The 20,512-nt window shown below is 47.9% G+C and overlaps 1 protein-coding gene across 3 annotated transcripts in view; it reads right to left on the bottom strand.

Moving 5' to 3' along the window:
* RASSF6 (Ras association domain family member 6) overlaps positions 1–20,512 on the bottom strand; it is a 100,366-nt gene that overhangs the window by 13,582 nt on the left and 66,272 nt on the right. For all 3 annotated transcript variants that reach the window (XM_044302925.1, XM_044302917.1, XM_044302906.1), the window contains one exon: positions 20,296–20,397. In XM_044302925.1, coding sequence (XP_044158860.1) covers positions 20,296–20,397 — 102 coding nt within the window. The remainder of the gene's footprint in view (positions 1–20,295; positions 20,398–20,512) is intronic.

Raw genomic sequence — 20,512 nt, 5'->3', positions numbered from 1 at the left:
ATGTCAGACAGACAAGTGATAGGCCCTTCAAAGGGAATGGGCAGTGGCCAAAATGTTTCTGTCGCAGGCAGAAGTAGCAGCAGTAGAGGGGACGAGGGGGAAGGGGTTTTAGCAGGAGTCGCAGCGAGAGGCCTGAGCTCCTAGTGTTATCTAGCAGTCATGTCTTGACCAGCAACCCAGCGGTGCTTGAATGGTTGACTCGGTCTTCGACTTCGTCGCAAGTGACATCAGACATCCCCAGCCAAGAGTTGGTGGGTTCCTCTGATACAATGCTTAGTTGGCATGGCCTGGGAGCAGGCCCTGTGCCCCCAACTGTCCTCAACCTGCCTCTGTAAATTTCTGTTCCCTCAGCGCGAGAAGTATTATATGCCGTAGGCTCGGCTCCACTTTTCAGAGAGGACGAGCTACAAGAGGACAGTCAGCAGCTACTGCCCAGCCAAGATCTGGAGGAGACATCCTCTGCTTTCTCCGGTAGGCGGGCAAGTAGTGATGATGAGAGTCGCGTGGGAGCTGGTGTTGCGAGCAGTCAGGCTCCTGGCCCTGAGACCGTTGAGGGGGACATCAGTGATGTGCAGACAGTAGCGAATGATGATGATGTAGCCGATCGCACTTGGGAGCCGGGTGAAGAAGGGGCTTCATAATCATCAGGCGAACAGGGTGGCAGCTTGCGCATGAGGCAGCGGCTGAGCCAGCAAGGTCATTGTATGGCTGTGAGTCAGCAGGGTGGCAGCAGCGGGAGGTCAGGAGCCAAACATGCCCAGGGTAGCCCACCCGCTTCGCAGGAGCCTACCTGCTTGGAAAGTAGCGGTGCAGGGGTTTACGGAGGCAGCGGTAGCATGCAGTCAGCGCAGCATGTTGGGGGGAAAATACCATATTAGGCGGTCTGGCAGTTTTTTGTCAAGACCCCACAGGAGGTAAACATGGCCATTTGTCAAATCTGTGGGTAGAAGGTGAAGTGTAGCCAGGGTGCCAATGTTGGCACAACAGCCCTGAGTCAACACATGCAGCGTCACCATAAAGTGGCCTTGGAGAACCGTGGTGCTAATGTAGTGGTCCAGCCTGCCACAGCAACCACAATCCCCATCCCGCATCCCTTTTCCGTAAGTCAAGGCTCCACCACCTCAGCCAAGGAAGCGGTCTGTCCTTCCCATCATCTACTAGTCCTGATGCTACTGCTCCTCGTCCTATTCCTCATCAGTCATTTAATCAGCAATCGATCACTGAAGCGATTGCCAAGAAACAACAGTATGCATGCACTCATCCAACGGCACAGAAGCTGAACATGCTTCTGGCCAAGTTGCTGGTGCTGCAGTCCCTCCCTTTCCAAGTGGTGGACTCTGCACCTTTCAGAGAACTGATGGCTTGTGCCGAGCCGAGGTGGAGAGTCCCAAGCCGTAATTTCTTTGCGAAAAAGGCAGTACCAGCCCTGCACACCCATGTCGAACAGAAAGTAGGCCAGTCCTTGAGCCTGTCGGTGTCCGCCAAAGTGCACAGCAGCACCGACGTGTGGAGCTGTAACTAAGGTCAAGGACAATATATGTCCTTTAAGGCCCACTGGGTAAATGTGGGTTCTGCCCAGCCACACCAGCAACTTAGTCAGGTGGCGCCGCTGCTGCCTCAATGTTCTCATGTCGTTGGTCCTGCGACAATGTCTGCCTCTGGCTCCTCATCCTCTACAGTGTCCTCAGCCTCCACTACAGGGACAATTCACAATGCATCTCCAGCATACCACATGTGCAGGGCACGGCGGTGCCATGCTGTTCTGCACCTAGTTTGCCTGGGCGAACAGAGTCACACAGGGGAGGAACTGCTCTGCGTCCTTCATCAAGAAATCGAATCCTGGCTTTCTCCTCAACAACTCAAAATTGTAACCATGGTCACCGACAACGAGAAGAACATGGTGTCGGCGCTGCGTCAAGGAGGTCTGAGCCATGCAGGACGCATGGCTCGCGCCTTTTGAGGAGGCTATTTTATTTGTCATGGCGCATGTGTTCAATCTGATTGTAAAGAGGTTCTTGAAGTCTTCCACTCATCTGCAAGCCACCCAGGGATAGGGCATAGATGGGGAGGGAGGGTTGGAAGGAGATACATTTATGTGGGAGCAGGGTAAGTTATTTAGGGTGTCGGTCACCCGGAGCCACGGGACAGTCCCTTCACAGAAACACCAGCTGGTTGTACCACGAAAATACTGGCTGGCGCTTTTGCGAATCGGACATGATATCCCACTCGCAGGACACCTGGGGGTATCACGCACAGCTGGGAGAATAACCCAGCATTTTTTCTGGCCGGGAGTCTCCAAGGATATGCGTCACCACTGCAGGACCTGTGATATATGTCAAAGAGTAGGGAAGAGGGGAGACCACCCTTAAGCTCTACTGCTATCTATGCCAGTTATTGGGGAGCCATTTAGCTGGATAGCAGTTGACCTAAAAGAACCCTTTAAGAGACCCAGTCAGTCTGGTAAGCAGTACATCCTTACAGTTATGGACTACGCCACCCGATACCCGGAAGCCGTAGCCCTCTCGAATATCCAGGCAGATACTGTTGCCAGTGCCCAGATATTCACCAGGGTAGGTTTCCTAAAAGAAATCATATCTGACTAGAGACGCAGTTTACCGCAGACCTCACCCAACATTTATGGGAAGCCTGTGATATTAAGCCCTTGTTCAGCTCCCCATATCACCTCCAGACCAATGGTCTCTGTGAGCGCTTCAACGGGACCCTAAAGAAAATGTTGAAGACGTTCACAGATACTTACAGGGACTGGGAAAGATTCCTACCGCACCTCTTGTTTGCATACCGAGAGGTGCCGCAGGAATCCTGTGAGCTGTTACGTGGGAGAAGGGTACGAGGTCCCCTTGATCTCATTTGTGAGCACTGGGAGGGAGAGACAGAGAGGGAAGGGACTCCTATCGTATCATACGTGGTAGACCTCATGGACCGCATGGAGCAATTAGCCCAGATGGCAAAGGAGAAACTCCAGGTGGCCCAGGGACGACAGAAAGTATGGTATGATAGGAGTGCCCGTCAGCATACATTCCAGATAGGAGAGAAGGTGTTAGTCTTGAAACCTATCAAGACCGATAAACTACAGGTAGCGTGGCAAGGTCCCTATAAAGTAGTAGAGCAACTATGTGACCCCACTTATGCCATTGCTAGCTGTAAAGATGAGAGGATAAGGTGGTCCTTTCACATAAATATGTTAAAAGAATATCAGGAAAGGCAGGAGGACGTAGCAGCCGTATGTGCCCCAGCTACTGATGACCAAGACAATTTACCCTTACTCGACCTTTTAGAGAGACAACCCCAGAGTGACCCCACCCGCCAAGTCCAGTTAGAGGACCAACTAAATCCCACTGAACGGGAGCAGATGCTCCACTTACTAGCGAGTAAACGGCAAATGTTTTCCCAAGAACTCGGTTGTACCTTTCTCACCACCCACAAGGTATAAACCCCCAGGCAAAGTCCCCTTAGACAGCCCTCCTACTGGATACCCGAAACTGTCCGTGAAGGGATGAGAGGGGAGATACAGGAAATGTTGAGGTTAGGCGTCATTGAGCCATCTGATAGCCCGTGGTCATCTACAGTAGTCCTAGTCCCGAAAAAGGATGGGACTACCCGCTTCTGCGTACACTATCGGCGGGCTAAATGATAAAACAGTGACCGACGCCTACCCCATGCCCCGAGTAGACGAACTGCTACACCGTATCGCCAGGGGACACTATCTGACCACCATAAACCTCTGCAAGGGGTACTGGCAGATTCCCCTGGATGAAGACGCTGTCCCCAAGTCGGCTTTTGTCACCCTGTTTGGCTTGTACCATTTTAAGGTCATGCCATTCGGGATGAAAAACGCCCTGGTCACTTTCCAATGCTTGGTGGATAGACTTTTTGATGGCATCCAGGAATTTGCCTGTACATACCTGGATCACATTGCGGTCTACATTGACTCCTGGGAAGAACACTTAAGGCATGTAGGGACAGTATTAGATCAGATTCAGGCTGCCGGCTTGACACTGAAACCAGATAAGTGCCATGTAGGTATGGCAGAAGTCCAGTATTTGGGACATCGGGTATGGTGTGGGAAACAGAGACCAGAGCCTGCCAAGATCGAAGCAGTCGCTAACTAGCCCACACCACGTACTAAGACCCAAGTACTGGCCTTCCTGGGAACCGCAGGGTACTATAGACGGTTTGTCCCAGACTATAGTGCAATGGCCAAACCCTTGACTGATTTGACGAAAAATAACCTACCCAGACAGGTCCTGTGGTCCCCTGACTGCGAAAAGGCCTTTCAAGCAATAAAGACTGCCTTAGTGAATGCTCCTGTCTTGGCTGCCCTGGTCGCTGACAAACGTTTGATCGTGCACACAGATGCCTCGATGTTCGGACTGGGAGCAGTTCTAAGGCAAGTGGGAGAAAATGGAGCGGAGCACCCTGTCGTGTATCAGTAGGAAACTGTTACCTCATGATGTGAGCTATGCGGCAGTGGAAAAAGAATGTTTGGCCTTGGTATGGGCTTTGAAAAAACTTACTTCATATTTGTATGGGCGTGAATTCACCTTGATCACAGACCACAAGCCCTGGGTCGCAGGGGACAATGGACGACTATTGAAATGGCCCTGCAGCCATATAATTTTACAATCCAATACAGGCCCAGTAGACAAAACGGTAATGCAGATGGATTATCCAGGCAAACAGAACTCAGCCCATAACAAGAGTCCGGACAGCCCCAAGTTAATCCGAATAGGGTCAATCCGGGTCTGCCGGGTGTTCCACAAAAAGGGAGCATTGTGACAGACTCTCTGCCTTTTGGATCTCACCACTATTTATTTGCCCACCTGGTTATTCATTGGATGCCGACTGTTCCCTTTTCTATATGGCCCCTGTAATGTATTTGGCTTTAAAACCTTTTTTTCGGCCTGTGAGTGATTGGTAATTGTATCACAGGCAGAGCCTATTGTGTTTTGTTAATTGTGTTTGGTAATTGCATCTGACCTAATTCTCTCCCTGACCTAATTATCTCCCAGGCAGAGGAGAGGGATTGTGTGTCCAGTTTCCATTGGTCTGTGTGTTTGTCACGCAGTTCCCCATCAGGTCCAGATGGGAGGCTTGTATATAAGGCCAAGTGTGGCACCAATAAAGGCAGTTCATCTTCACTCTCAATACTGAGTTCTGTCTCTTATTGGGGAAAACTTATATCACAGTTCACTAGCTCTTGTAAGAGCTGTTCCTGCTTCCCTCATGGATGACCCTAGAGTTCCTGCAGCACCTCTCACCATTGGGAAAAGGACATCTTTGGCGGTGAAACCCTTCTGCTACAAAGGGTGTATCGCTTCAATAGCATTCCCCAACATCGGCTGATATGCGATGTTTCCACCCGTTGGAACTCCACCCTCCATATGTTGGACCGACTATGTTATGTTATGTTATGTTACTAAGTCCTTATATAGCGCTCTAGAGGAACTCAATCCGATCGAAGCGCTTGTCGACGGCTATATTGGTGGGCCCCTCGTCATCCTACACAAAAAGCCAGGTCTTAACCAACCTCCTGAATTCCAGGTAATCTGATGTTGTTCTAATGTGTTCTGGGAGGGAGTTCCAGATTTTGGGGGCCATTACTGAGAAACGTCTGTCCCCCCTTGTCTTGAGGCGGGTTCTTGGCACCGACAAAAGGGAGGCTGAGGTGGATCTCAGTTCTCTAGGAGGATGGTGACGTGTTATCTTCTTTTGCAGGTAGATGGGACCTGTTTTGTAGAGAGCTTTGTGTGTTAAGCAGCACAGCTTAAACTGCACTCTCTCTTTCACTGGGAGCCAGTGGAGTTCCCTGCGTGCTTTTGTGACAGAATCTGTCCAGTCTAGTTTCTTGATGAGCCGGATGGCTCTGTTTTGACAGTGTTGTAGAACTCCCAGATCTTTCTCTGGCAGCCCCGCATACATTGCATTACCATAGTCCAGGTGGGAGTTGACTAGAGCTCCCACCACGACCTGTCTGCATGTGTTGGGAAGAAACGGTAGGGCTTTTTTTAGAAGGAATAGGGCGAAGTTTGCTTTCCGTATTACTTCTTTAATCTGGGGACGGAGGCTCATTTCTTGATCCAAGATTATCCCCAGACTCTTTCCTTGTGTGGCAATGGCAACATTTTCCCCGAAGATAGACGGGGCGGCAGCCTCAGGTGTTTCATGTAGTGCAATAAGCTCAGTCTTGGTCGGGTTGAGTTTGAGGTGGTTATATGCTAGCCAGTTCCTGGCCTTATTTAGTCCTTCTTGCGTGAGCTTATAGTCATCAGCGGATTTCGATACTCTCAAAAGAATCTGTGTATCGTCCGCATAAGACTCATAGCTGATGTTATACTCCTTCAGAATAGCGAGCAGAGGTCGGACATAAATGTTAAAGAGTAATGGCGAGAGGGGAGATCCCTGAGGGACTCCCCACTCCACCTTCTCAACTGGGGAAAAGAATAAGCCCAGTTTGACTCTCTGAGTTCTGTTTTTCAGAAAGGAGTCAAACCAGGCAAGTCCGTGGCTATCTACTCCGATGTCAGCTTTTAATCTATTTAGGAGGATGGGATGACTGATAGTGTCAAAGGCTGCCGACATGTCTATGAGGACCAACCAGGTCCCCCCTCCCTCGTCTGCAACCCCTAGGGCTTCATCCCATAGGCTGACCAGGGCTGATTCCGTGCTGTGTGTTGGCCTAAAGCCCGACTGGTGTTCATCTAGAAGTCAATGCTTTTCTACGTGCAGCTGGAGTTGGCTTGCCACTGCTGTCTCCATGATTTTAGCTATTAGGTGGATGTTGGTAATCGGTCTGAAATTGGCCATTATATTTATGTCTGCTCCTGGTTTCTTGAGGAGGGGAGTTATGATTCCTAACTTGAGAGTCTCAGGGACGTTGCCACTGAGAAAGGAGTCATTTATGATTGTTAGAATTAACGGGGCAATGGTGGTCGTGCATTCAATAAGAGATTTAGTTTGGATATTGGAGAGGGGATAAGTTGCTTTGGACATGTTTTTCATGCTTTTTGTTAGGTCTTCAAGTTTTAATGGGCATAGGGTGAAGGTGTGAGTAACTTTGTTCTCTATGGGGGGGACAGTTGCCTGTTGAGCTAGCAGGATGTCGTTTTGGATATCGTCGACTTTTTGTTTAAAAAATTTCGAGATGTCGTTGCAGAGGTCTTGGGATTTGGGGATGGTGGTTTTAAGGCCATCGGGGTTAGCCAGATCGAAAATGATCTGAAAGATCTTTTTAGGCTTTTGAGCAGCGTTTTCGATCTCGCTAGCAAAATGGTCTTGTTTGGCCTTAAAGATTGCTTTGTGGTAAATCGTCAGTTGGGTCTTATATTTTAGCTGTGATTCTTCTTTCGGATTTTTTCTCCATGCCCTCTCTAGTCTGTTGCATTCTATTTTCACTGTTTTTAGTTCTCTCGTATACCACGGTGCTTTTTTCCCTGATTTCTTTACCAGTCTCAAGGGGGCATGTTGGTCCGCCGTTTTTTTGACGATGTCGTCAAATTGTAATGTGAGTTTCTCGCAGGGCAATTTAAAGTCGATTTTACTGATGTGTTCTTCTAGGGTAGGTAGGATTTTGTCATATGTCAAGTTGTTGTTATTTCTTCGCCAATTTTTTTTTTCTCCTGTGGTTAGCTGCTTCGTGTTAATTGGGATGTGGAGTTCGAAGGCTATGAGTCTATGGTCGGTCCAGAGCAATTCTTCTTGATCTTCTACCATTAAGTTTAGATTTTTTTTCAAAAATCGGATCAAGCAGGTGACCCGCTTTATGTGTGGGTTTGTCAACCCTTAAGGTGAGTTGGGCTAAGTCGAGCTGTGTGGTGACTTTTTGGGCTGGGGTATCTTGCTTATCGTTGAACCAAAGGTTAAGGTCCCCTAGAATAAGGAGTCTATGATGTTTTATTGTGAGATCCGTGGCCCATTCTATGAAGTTGTCTGTGAAATAAGTGCGGGGTCCTGGGGGTCTATAACATAACGCTATTATTATTGTGTATTTATTTTCGATCGTCAAACGTGCTGTGAGTGTTTCCCATGATGGGTTTTCCGTAGGAAGGTTAATTTCTGTTATTTTTATTGTGTTTTTATGTACAATCGCTATCCCTCCCCCCTGTTTGTTAGATCTGTTCTTTATGATGATCTTGTAGTCAGTTGGGAGCATTTCCCCGATGTCTACCCTGGACTTTTCTGTAAACCATGATTCCGTAATGAACAGACATTCATAATTTCTATCTATGCATAAATCGCGAATTTCATATTTATTCTTAACTGCCGATCTGGCGTTTATTAAGGCACATCTTAAGTCAGTGTGGAGGGATTTTCTTTTCGGGGGCCGTTTATTTTGTTCTGGATATTTTGGGTCTGTGCTATCTATGGTTTGTGGCGAATGGTTAAAAATAGGTGTTTTTAAAATCTTAAATTTAAAAGCTTTGGTTAAAATAGTACCAGGGATATCTGTACCCCTGTTTTGTAGTGCCAACAGTTGTTGTGAATCGTACTTGATTCGCAGATCTGAGGTATGAGACCCAGGGTGACCGCTCTGGTTTCTCTGGTCCCTCCTGGCCCGGACGGGCTCAGACGGGCGCGTCCGTGGTACGTGTACATTTTTTATGTGTGAGGCGGCGTAAAGACGCCGAACGCCGTCCCTCTGTCGGCTCCGCCCCTCCCCTTGGCGTGCCACAGCGCTGGAGCCGTGTTTGGGGGCGTTCTTAGGCAGAGTCCGCAAAGTGCAGGTGCGTTCAGAGAAAATTGCAAATTGTGCCAAAAAGTGCAAGTGCTTGGTGTGGTGGCCCCCAAGAGGGGTCGCCACTTTAGTAAGTGCAGGTAAGCCTTTTCAGGGTGTGTAGGCAGCGTGAAGGTCCCGAGTCGAATCCGCCTCTCGCGGCCTCTCGCACTGTTGTAGTTTTATGTGAGGGGTGGCGTAAGGACGCCGAGCACCGTCCCTCTGTCGGCTCTGCCCCCCCCCCTTGGCGTGCCACAGCGCTGAAGCCGGGCGAGGGGGTATATGGACAGAGAAAGTCCATAAATTGATGATACAGGGGGACAGAGGTACTCGCGTGTGTAACTTTGATCTTAGCCAGTGGCAGCTCATGCGTGACATCTGCCATTTGCTCGCGCCCTTTGAGGAGGCCACTTTATTTGTCAGTCACTAGGACTACGGGATGAACAAAGTCATTCCACTGCTTCATGTCCTGGAACAGATGCTGCTAAATCTGGTTGGCCAGGGGTCAGGAAACATGGCGACTACATCTCATGGCCACATGAGCCCTGTGGGGACTGAACTAGAGGAGGAGGACATTCGAGCACAAGCAGTGCATAGAGAAATGGGTGGTTTTTCAATACAGGTGACAGGAGAGGAGGAGCAGGAGCAGCCGGAGGAGCTACAGGGCGATGACGAAGACGAGGAAGAGGACCCAGACACACCGTGGCAGTATGCAGTGGAGATGGAGGCAGGGTGTCCTTCCGAGTCATTTGCGCAAATGGCCCAATGCATGCTCAGTTGCTTGCGTAATGGCAGGCAAATTGTTACCATTCGGCAGAGGGATGACTACTGGCTCTCCATATGTTAGACCCTCGCTACCGGTCCAAAATGGGGGCCTCTTTTCCACCGACTAAGAGGGAGGACAAACTGAACTACTATCTAAACATCCTATGTAGTTAGCTGGCCGCTGCCTATGTGCCCCATCCTCACGCAGGTCTGACCAGGGGGCCCTCTGCACTCACGTTCCACTGCCATGGGGTGGGGTGAGGCAGGAGCAGTACCAGCTCCATCAGCAGCAACTTAAGTCTAGAGTCGCTGATAAGCAGATTTCTTCACCCGCCTAGTGAAGAAACTACTCACCAGCAGCAGCAGGTAGACATGGAGCAGAACCTGAACCAGCAGGTTGTGGTATACTTGGACTGCACCCTGCCACCCCACATCAAAGATCCCCTGGACTACTGGGCGGCCAAACTTGATTTGTGTCCACAACTGGCTGAGTTTGCCCTGGACAAGCTTTCCTGCTTGGCCACTAGTGTGGCGTCAGAGCGGGTGTTTAGTGTGGCGGGGGCCATAGTTACCCCAATGAGAACTCGCCTGTCCACCCGAAATGTGGAGAAACTGACCTTTGTGAAGATGAATCAGGCATGGATCACCCAGGATTTCCACACACCAGAGACATGTTTCTTCTGGCTACCTGCTTCAGCTACTATTCTGATGATGCCACCCACCTGATGCCAAACACCTGCTGCCAGTTGCTCCTACTGCCACCGACCATCTTCAGCTAGTACTGGTATTGCCCCCCACCTCACCACTATGTCACTGGGCCGCTCTGTGGTCTCCTCATGCTGCTACCACCTCAACACTCTGTCACTGGGCCACTCTGTGGTTTCCTCATGCTGCTGCCACCTCATCACTCTGTGGTCTTATCCAGCTCCTGCCACCTCACCATATTCAGCTGTTACTGGTATTGCCCCCCACCTCCCCACTATGTCACTGGGCCGCTCTGTGGTCTCCTCATGCTGCTGCTACCTCACCACTCTGTCACTGGGCCACTCTGCAGTCTCTTAATGCTGCCGCTACCTCAATACTCTGTCACTGGGCCACTTCACTGTCTCCTCATGCTGCTGCCACCTCACCACTCTGTGGTCTTCTCATGCTGCTGCCACCACACCACTCTGTCACTGGGCCACTCTGTTGACGACTCATGCAATTCCTCATGCAATTCCCATCCTCACCACTCTGTGACCGGGCCACTGTGTTGACGACACATGCGATTCCTCATGCGATTCCCACCCTCACCACTCTGTGATTGGGCCACTGTGTTGACGACTCATGTAATTCCTCATGCGATTCCCACCCTCACCACTCTGTGACTGGGCCAATGTGTTGACGACACATACGATTCCTCATGCAATTCCCACCCTCACCACTCTGGGACTTTGTTGACAACTCATGTGATTCCTCATGTGATTCCCAACCTCACCACTCTGTGACTTAGCCACTGTGTTGACTCCTCATGTTGTTGCCACATCCCCACTCAGTCATGGTGGCATTACTTGTTTTTGTGTGTAACAAGACTAGGACATGTTCTATATTTTTTTTTGCGGGGCTACGGAACGGATATACGGATGTGGATAGCAGACGGTGTGCTGTCCGCATTTTTTGCGAACCCATTGAAATGAATCGGTCCTCATCCAATCCGCAAAACAAACGGCACTGACACGGAAACAGAATATGTTCGTGTGAATGTAGCCTTGCTTTGATAAATGTTTTATCACTTTTGTGAATATGGAGATTAAACTTTCTTAATTTTAAATGCTCCTGTAGTCTACACTATTGTGTCCTCCTCCTTTTCAAGTTGAATCAAATTCCTGCAGCAGCAAGCGGGTTACTATACCAGTAAAGCTGAGATACTTTACAGCTGAGAACAAAGGTGGACTGGGAACTTAAAGTGGCCATGGAAAAAATAGAAGAACTGGCCCCGTTTTGTAGTTGGGTCCAAACTGATGGAAGGCAGGGCCAGCAATACCATATTATGGTGAAGAACGTGGTGCTGAAGTTAGGACGTGACATGGCTTCCCTGGAACAATTAATTGAGCAGGTTAGGGCCGCGGCGGCTAATCATGGGCCAGAGTGGGTGCAGGAGACCCTTCAGGAGGCATTACAAGGGGGAAGGTTGGCGGAGGTGGCCCCATTAAGTACGGCACGGAGATCCAGGCCCCCCAAGAGGTTGAGCACCGTCTCCCTGAACATGCAGGAGGGAGATATGGAGGACACAGTGAGGGGGCCCACTGTGGGCTGGAGATCTGTAGCAGGGAGCGAGCCAGGGATATACCTGGTGACGGGGCCGTAGCACAGGATCGGCAAGTGGGCTCCAGGATGAGTAGGCGGGCGGCCTCCAGTCTGGGTGGCCAGGACGATGGGCAGGGCCAGAAGGATGCGATCCTTACGCTGAGGCCCCTTGCTGGGAGCCGGAGTCATTCACATCGCAGGAAGAGGAATGAGGTTGCTGCGGGTCTGCCCCCTAAGAGGTCGGCAGTTGGTAGAAGGAGCCCTGTGAAAGCAAGCAGGATAGATTACCCTGTGGCAGCGGCTGTCAGAGAGGAGATGCCAGACAGCAGATTGCAGCCACCAGCTGGTGGGTGTCACGGCTGTTTGTGAGCAACAAGAGTATACACTGAACAAAGAGCTACTGACCGGACCCAAACTAGGGAAGATAAAGGGTGACCCCTGTCAGACCCTCAAAGCTCTCCCTATGCTGCTAAAGCACATGCCCGGATCCAAATGGTGGAAAGAGGCATGCCAGCGTACCTAAGACTTATAACCACTGTAACCCCTACAATAGTGGAAGGGGCACGGCCACCGGTGCCCTGCTCAGTATATGGAGGGAACCGTGGCCACCTCAGATCCAGTCAAACAATAACCAGGTACACAAAAATGTCTGCACACTTAGCTGAAGGAGCTGCAGCCGCAGAGAAGACGGATCCAAGCACAGCTGGCAATATCCGGAGTGCTTGCTGCAGCAGAACACAGGTCCAGTGAACTGATAGCTTACAAGTGAAGATACTCAGGCAAGAGCTACAACTGAAATGAGAAATATAATCCACGCCCTACAATAGGAGGAGGGGTGATTTAAAGGCAGGGAAATCAAATGCAGGAGGAACAGCTGGGAGTAAAGACCTCATCACAGGGGTGGAGAAACATCGCAGTGAGAACTCCTCCTAACTCTAAGTGACATCATCACAGGGGTGGAGAAACAGAGCTGTGAGAACTCCTCCTTACTCTAAGTGACATCATCACAGGGGTGGAGAAACAGAGCTGTGAGAACATCTCAAAGCTCTGGTAGTGACAGTGGGCCAGGACTGGGGAGAGAAGAGGATCGTGACCCTGCTCCTTATGGACATGGAGGTGAGTCTCCGTTATTGCGGTCCTAGTAGGAAGGCGAATTGACCAAGGAATTGGAAGAAGGCAAAGATGGCCAGAAGGCGACAATGGGTACCACGGTTTGGACATCGACGGTTCAGGCCGGATCGGGGGTGACTACCGCGGAGACCGGTCCAGGGTTGCTGTTGGGAGCGCTGTTCCCTCGGTGGTTTCGGTGCCTGAGGCGGCGGTGCCTGAGGCTGCAGCGTCTGTTGAGTCGACGATTAGCGGCGGGAAGTCAGGTATGGTAGATGTGGTACGGTTGGCGGATGCTGCAAAAGGAGAGGTATACATGTTTTTTGAGGGGCCATTAGAGGCCCACTTAAAACCGGAAGTGAGGGAAAAGATTTATAAAGATTAATATGTTGAGATCTTTTCATTGCTCCCGTTAGAGAAGTTTAATTTGGATAGGGTGAAGCCGTATGAGAGTAGGAAAGAAGAAGAGGAGGGGCGTTGGTATCGTTTGATACCACGCACATTTATGAATTGGTTGCAGGCTTTTGCGATATTGGCGAGTGTGGTCAGGGAAAAAGCGGCGAAACATTGTTCCACGCTTTTTGGTTACATGGTTTACATGGAGAAGCTTACAGGGTATATGGAAGGGTAGTGCAGTTGAGATACGATAAACAGTTTCGCCAGCGTAAAGCTATCCGGCCAAGTATACGGTGGGACCATGAGGATATTAGTTTGTAGATGCGGCTTATGGTGGCTTCTAAAGGGGGCGCTCAGCCCTTTCAACAAGCAAATGAGGAAGCCGCGGCACTCAGATGGATCAATTTCAATTTCTTTTATTTCACCTCTTGTGCCACAAGAGGTGAAATAAAAGAAATTGAAATTGATCCATCTGAGTGCCGCGGCTTCCTCATTTGCTGCTATAAATTACGGGAACCCCCAGACCGGGATCCAACGCTGCGGGCACCACCACGAACCGGAACACTGGGATTACAGTGAGTAGTGCTGACCTAACATTTTTTATTCAGCCCTTTCAAGAGGTGTCAGGGGGTGCTTCGGCAGTGTCGCCTTCTGGCAGGAGAAAAGGTTGTTGCTGGTAGTTTAACGAAGGGTACTGTAAGTTCCTTTCCGACTGCCGTTTTAAGCACGAATGCTCTGGGTGTGGAGGTGCCCATAGCCTTTCCCGGTGTTTCAAGCGGGGAAAGAGACAGGAGGCTACGCAGAAGAGGTCTGACGCAGGTGAGGGTGGACGAGATGCTTCCCTTTGTAAATAGGTATCCAAATAGGGTGACAGCGGATTTGTCACGTAGAGGTTTTGTTGAAGGTTTTCGCATTCTGTGTACTTCAGTTGAGTCAGGCGGTAGCGTTCGAAATTTAGTTTCGGTGCTCGCTAGGCCGGGGGTCATTAAGGAGGAGATTGAGAAAGAAGTTTGGGCGGGTCGAGTTGCGGAACAGTTTCCAGAAATTCAGTTGCCAGGGTTGCGCGTATCTCCATTGGGGCTGGTACCAAAGAAGGAGCCGAACAAGTTTTGGCTCATTAACCATTTGTCATACCTGGCTGGTATAGACCAGGAGCTCTGTTCTGTGTCATACATGTCTTTTGATACAGCGGTCGCTTGGGTTCGTCATTTAGGGCAAGGCGCGTTGTTGGCAAAAACGGATAGTTTTCACCTGTTGGGTTTCAAATGGGACGGGCAATTCTATGTAGATTGTTGTTTGCCTATGGGTTGCACAATTTCTTTTTCATTGTTTGAAACTTTTAGTTCTTTTTTGGAATGGGTGGAGAAGCAGGAGTCTAGATTTGATTCCATGCTTCACTACTTGGACGATTTTTTATTTTTGGGGCCGGCGAGCACTTGTATCTGTTCTATTTGTTGCATACGATGGATCGTGTTGCAGCAGCATTTGGTGATCCTTTAGCACTGGAAAAGAAGGAAGGTCTGCTACTTCGGTTAAATTCTTGGGTATTGTTATTGATACAATCAAAATGGAATGTCGTTTGCAAGAAGAGAAAGTGACTAATCTGGTTGCTGAAGTGGTTGGTTTGCAGAGGGTTAAAAAAGCCCAATTGCACAGCGTACAGTCTGTATTGTGTAAGCTTAACTTTGTGTGTCGGATTTTGCCTATGGGTAGGGTTTTCTGTGGGCGACTGTCCATGGCTACGGCGGGGACGGCTGCCCCTTTCCATTTCGTGTGGTTGTCTGCGGAAGTACGGGCTGATTTGGAGGTATGGGAGCAATTTTTGTCTCAGTTTAATGGTAGATCGGTATGGATGGAAGCGCAAATTTCTAATGTTGATTTGGAGCTTTTCACAGATGCATCAGGGTCTTGTGGCTATGGAGCTCTCTGTCAGGGACAATGGAGTGCGGGGTCGTGGCCTGAAGAGTAGCGCAGGGCGGGCTTCCTTACTAACTTGGTATTATTGGACCTGTTTCCTATTGTTTTGGCTACTGAGTTATGGGGGGTTTGTTTATGGAATAGACAAGTACGTTTTTGTTGCGATAACATGGGCATAGTACAAGTTATTAATGTGCAATCTGCAAGTTCTCCGCCTGTGATTCGCTTGTTGCGGCACTTGGTGTTGTGGGGTTTGGTTTTGAATGCGTGTTTTGTGGCTGTACATGTTCCAGGTGTAGAGAATTCAGTGGCTGATGCTCTTTCTCGGTTTAAGTGGGACCGTTTTTGCCGACTGGTGCCAGAGGCGGAAGAGCAGTGGCTCTGGAACGTGGCCTTGGGGTCTCCATAGATTGTGTCCGCTGATTAGGCAATCCGTGAGTATAGGTGGTCGGATTGCGCTTCAGTGTGATCTCAGTGGGAATGATTGATAGAGCAGGTTGGGGGTTGTGGTTGACACTTTTGATTTATTTTGTTGGGTTGGTATTTAGCGCAGGTTTGTCTTATTCAGTTGTTTCAAAAGGGTGGCGGCAGTAGCATTTTGGTTGCGCCTGCGGGGTCTGACGGACGTGTCTAAATGTTTCTTAGTGCGGCAAGCGTTAAAAGGTTACCCGCGAAACACGCTTACCAGGGATAAGTTTTGCCCGGTTTCGGATGAGATATTGCAACCTTTGTGGAGACAGGTGGGTTCAATTTGTGTATCTGGTTATGAGGTGTGCTTATTTTGTGCGTTTTTTTTGTAGCGTTTTTTGGCGTGTTTAGAGTGTTGGAATTGGTTGAGTAGAGTGGGAGTAGGCGGTGTACGGTGGGAGGACGTCTTGCGGTGTTCAGAAGGGTTACAATGTTTTGTGCGTAGATCAAAAACGGATCTACAGGGAGTGCAGAATTATTAGGCAAGTTGTATTTTTGAGGATTCATTTTATTATTGAACAACAACCATGTTCTCAATGAACCCAAAAAACTCATTAATATCAAAGCTGAATATTTTTGGAAGTAGTTTTTAGTTTGTTTTTAGTTTTAGTTATTTTAGGGGGATATCTGTGTGTGCAGGTGACTATTACTGTACATAATTATTAGGCAACTTAACAAAAAACAAATATATACCCATTTCAATTATTTATTTTTACCAGTGAAACCAATATAACATCTCAACATTCACAAATATACATTTCTGACATTCAAAAACAAAACAAAAACAAATCAGTGACCAATATAGCCACCTTTCTTTGCAAGGACACTCAAAAGCCTGCCATCCATGGATTCTGTCAGTGTTTTGATCTGTTCACCATCAACATTGCGTGCAGCAGCAACCACAGCCTCCCAGACAGTGTTCAGAGAGGTGTACTGTTTTCCCTCCTTGTAAATCTCACATTTGATGATGGACCACAGGTTCTCAATGGGGTTCAGATCAGGTGAACAAGGAGGCCATGTCATTAGATTTTCTTCTTTTATACCCTTTCTTGCCAGCCACGTTGTGGAGTACTTGGACGCGTGTGATGGAGCATTGTCCTGCATGAAAATCATGTTTTTCTTACCTTGCAGACTTCTTCCTGTACCACTGCTTGAAGAAGGTGTCTTCCAGAAACTGGCAGTAGGACTGGGAGTTGAGCTTGACTCCATCCTCAACCCAAAAAGGCCCCACAAGCTCATCTTTGATGATACCAGCCCAAACCAGTACTCCACCTCCACCTTGCTGGCGTCTGAGTCGGACTGGAGCTCTCTGCCCTTTACCAATCCAGCCATCTGGCCCATCAAGACTCACTCTCATTTCATCAGTCCATAAAACCTTAGAAAAATCAGTCTTGAGATATTTCTTGGCCCAGTCTTGACGTTTCAGCTTGTGTGTCTTGTTCAGTGGTGGTCGTCTTTCAGCCTTTCTTACCTTGGCCATGTCTCTGAGTATTGCACACCTTGTGCTTTTGGGCACTCCAGTGATGTTGCAGCTCTGAAATATGGCCAAACTGGTGGCAAGTGGCATCTTGGCAGCTGCACGCTTGACTTTTCTCAGTTCATGGGCAGTTATTTTGCGCCTTGGTTTTTCCACACGCTCCTTGCGACCCTGTTGACTATTTTGAATGAAACGCTTGATTGTTCGATGATCACGCTTCAGAAGCTTTGCAATTTTAAGAGTGCTGCATCCCTCTGCAAGATATCTCACTATTTTAGACTTTTCTGAGCCTGTCAAGTCCTTCTTTTGACCCATTTTGCCAAAGGAAAGGAAGTTGCCTAATAATTATGCACACCTGATATAGGGTGTTGATGTCATTAGACCACACCCCTTCTCATTACAGAGATGCACATCACCTAATATGCTTAATTGGTAGTAGGCTTTCGAGCCTATACAGCTTGGAGTAAGACAACATGCATAAAGAGGATGATGTGGTCAAAATACTCATTTGCCTAATAATTCTGCACGTAGTGTAGAGGGTAGAGGGATGCGTTTTGCATTGCGGCCGTTAGCTGGGTCGGTTGTTTGCCTGGTTCGATGTGTTGAGGATTTTTTGGTTATGCGGCCAGATATTGCTGGGCCATTGTTAATACATCAGAATGGGACGGCTGTGTCTCGTTTTCAGTTCGTGGCAGTCATTTGGAAGCGTTTGGCAGCAGAAGGGTAAAGGGCAAGTGAGTTTGCGTCTCACTACTTTCGGATTGGAGCTGCCACCGAAGCATCTAGGTGGGGTTTGGGGAATGATGTGATTCGGCGTATAGGTAGATGGGAGTCTGCTTGTTTTCGTTCTTATATTCGTCCTCATTTGCTGTAGCATTGGGGTAGTGCTATTAGATGATTATAGTTTTGTGGGCGGTACAAGGTACTTGTTCTGGTAGTATGTTCCTGATTCGGTTATTTTTATATTTTGCAGAGTCCGCCCCGTGTTCAGGCTGGATTTTTGGTCATTCCTATGTGTATTAGGGAGCCCAAAGAGCAGATGTGCGCAGGAATTGAAGGCAGTTGGGTTTTGATGCTAACGAATTACAGGTTCGTTAGATTGGCTTACGTGGTTTGTTGTAGGGACGGGTGCTTCCAGAATTTTGTGTTTTTATGTTTCTCTAGATCGTCCTCCGGATATTGTGGTATTGCATGCGGGAGGGAACGACTTGGGCATTCGTATCTTCAGACGTCATTAGGGACATCAAGTTGAACTTGCTGAGGATGTGGGCGGATTTTCCTTCATTGTTGGTGGTTTGTTCAGACATAGTGGCGCGTCGGGTTTGGCGGTTGGAGAGGTCGGTTAAAAAACTGAACAAAGCTCGGGCGAAAGTCAACAAGTTAAATGATACTTGCAGGAGTGGCTCACTTTAAATTTGTTATGGTAAGGTGCTACTAGCTGTATTTGAGGACACCCTACCTCAATCAAAAAGTATTATTAGAAAAAAGGAGTTTAACCTCCCACCCACCCGTGTATGTTAAGCCATCTTCGTAGCGGGCAGTTAAAAGGGGGATCCTGGGAGGCAAAACTTGAAATAAGTGCATGGCTCTATCTCTTTTGGCGTGCATCTATGAGGTTTGTGGTGAATGGAAAGCTGGGGGATCCTGTTTGGGCTAATAGCCTTGCAGGGGTATAATAAGTGGTGGTTCGCAATTGGCGAATATGGTTTACTTGGATTGCCTTCTAGGATCCCTTTGCGACATATAGGAGTATTCTGGGACAGGAAGGGAAGAAAAAGTTTACATGTTGGATTAATGTTACAATGGTTACAAGGTATATGTACAATGCATGGTAATTAATGTTTTGTTAATAAATTGCCGCTACTGCCTTTACACCAAGTCAGGCTGATGAGTCTCTCTTCGGGTTAACGGTTTAAAGGGGATACGAGCCAGAAAATTTTCCATCTCAGGAAGTCAAGATTTAGGAAAAATAAGCAGATAACTAAGACTGATGAAACAAGTCCTTACATATAACAATCAGGAATAGCTGCTAACTAGCAACTAATACAGCTGTTTTACTAGAGAAGTGGCCTTGATTCTTTGGATCTGAGTCTGAAACATTGTATGATGAGTCTGGTTTCAACTTACGATGGGTCAGAAAAGACCGTTGTTGAAAATATTGTATCCTGAGGCCATTGTATCTTGAGGAGTCACTGGACCTTCCCCAATTTAGACATGATTAATAGGAACAACCCTTTTAACATGCTATGTAAAGGCAATTATTATAGACTATACCAAACAAACCCGTTTAAAAGGGTTTGTACACGTTTACAATAGTTTTTTCTATCTGCCCCCTTCTTTTTGTTAAATAATGCAATATATATTAGCAAATGCATGGGACACATTGAAGAGACTATGATCACATGATGGTTTGTTTTCAATGGGGACACATGGGTTAGCATAGTAGCCCCAGACAAAAAAAAAAGTAGGTTTTTGTATGAAAACTGTTTGCAACGTTTTTTAAATTTTCATTTGAGATAGAGCAGGGATGCTCAACCTGTGGCCCTCCAGCTGTTGAAATACTACAACTCCCATCATGCCCTTCTGTAGGCTGATAGCTGTAGGCTGTATGGGCATGCTGGGAGTTGTAGTTTTGCAACAGCTGGAGGGCCTCAGGTTGGGCATCCCCGACATAGAGCATTGGAGAAATAGCAAAAAATAAGTTGTGAAGACAGATAGGGGGAATTGATCAAGCCCTACACTCCAGAATTCTAGATTCAAAAAGCTGCAAAATAGGGTTTTGTGACTCTTTGGGCTCAACAATGTGGTGCCAGATTGCATTTTACACCACTCACTCCAGTTTGGAAAGTGGGTGTGATTCTACTGACGAGCTGATATAAGCCAGATTTATCAACTGCAACTGCAAAAAAAAAATATCCCAAAACTGTTGCAATCCTATGTAAGAGGGGGTGTCATAGAAAGTGTTAAATTAAAGAATTAACATGAACCAAATTTATGAAACACCATGTGACATTTTATACATTTGGCACAATTTACAGCAATGCAAATTCCTGACTTGAAAAATTCCCTTCGTGATAAATCTCCCCTATGTCTTTAAATGCAGTCTACCATATATAATACCTGAATCGGTCCTACAGCATGTGCTTACCTTAAACTTGTGTAATAACTGCTCAATGACTTCTTTTGTTTTCATGTTGCTGTTAATCATGACTTTTGTCTCTGAACCAAAAGTTGGAGTGAAAATTGAGGTCTGGGAATAAGAATAAAGGGTCCATCTGAATGTATAGTTTGATAAGAGAAACATCTATGTATATGTCCAAAATTCCATGCTAATAACGTTCTCTTGAAACTCCATATTTTATACC

This window comes from Bufo gargarizans, chromosome 1 (genome assembly GCF_014858855.1).
Source record: "Bufo gargarizans isolate SCDJY-AF-19 chromosome 1, ASM1485885v1, whole genome shotgun sequence".
In the NCBI taxonomy this organism is placed as follows: Eukaryota; Metazoa; Chordata; class Amphibia; order Anura; family Bufonidae; genus Bufo; species Bufo gargarizans.
The sequence above is the reverse complement of the archived record's forward strand: the minus strand, read 5'-3'. Positions and strand labels throughout refer to the sequence as shown.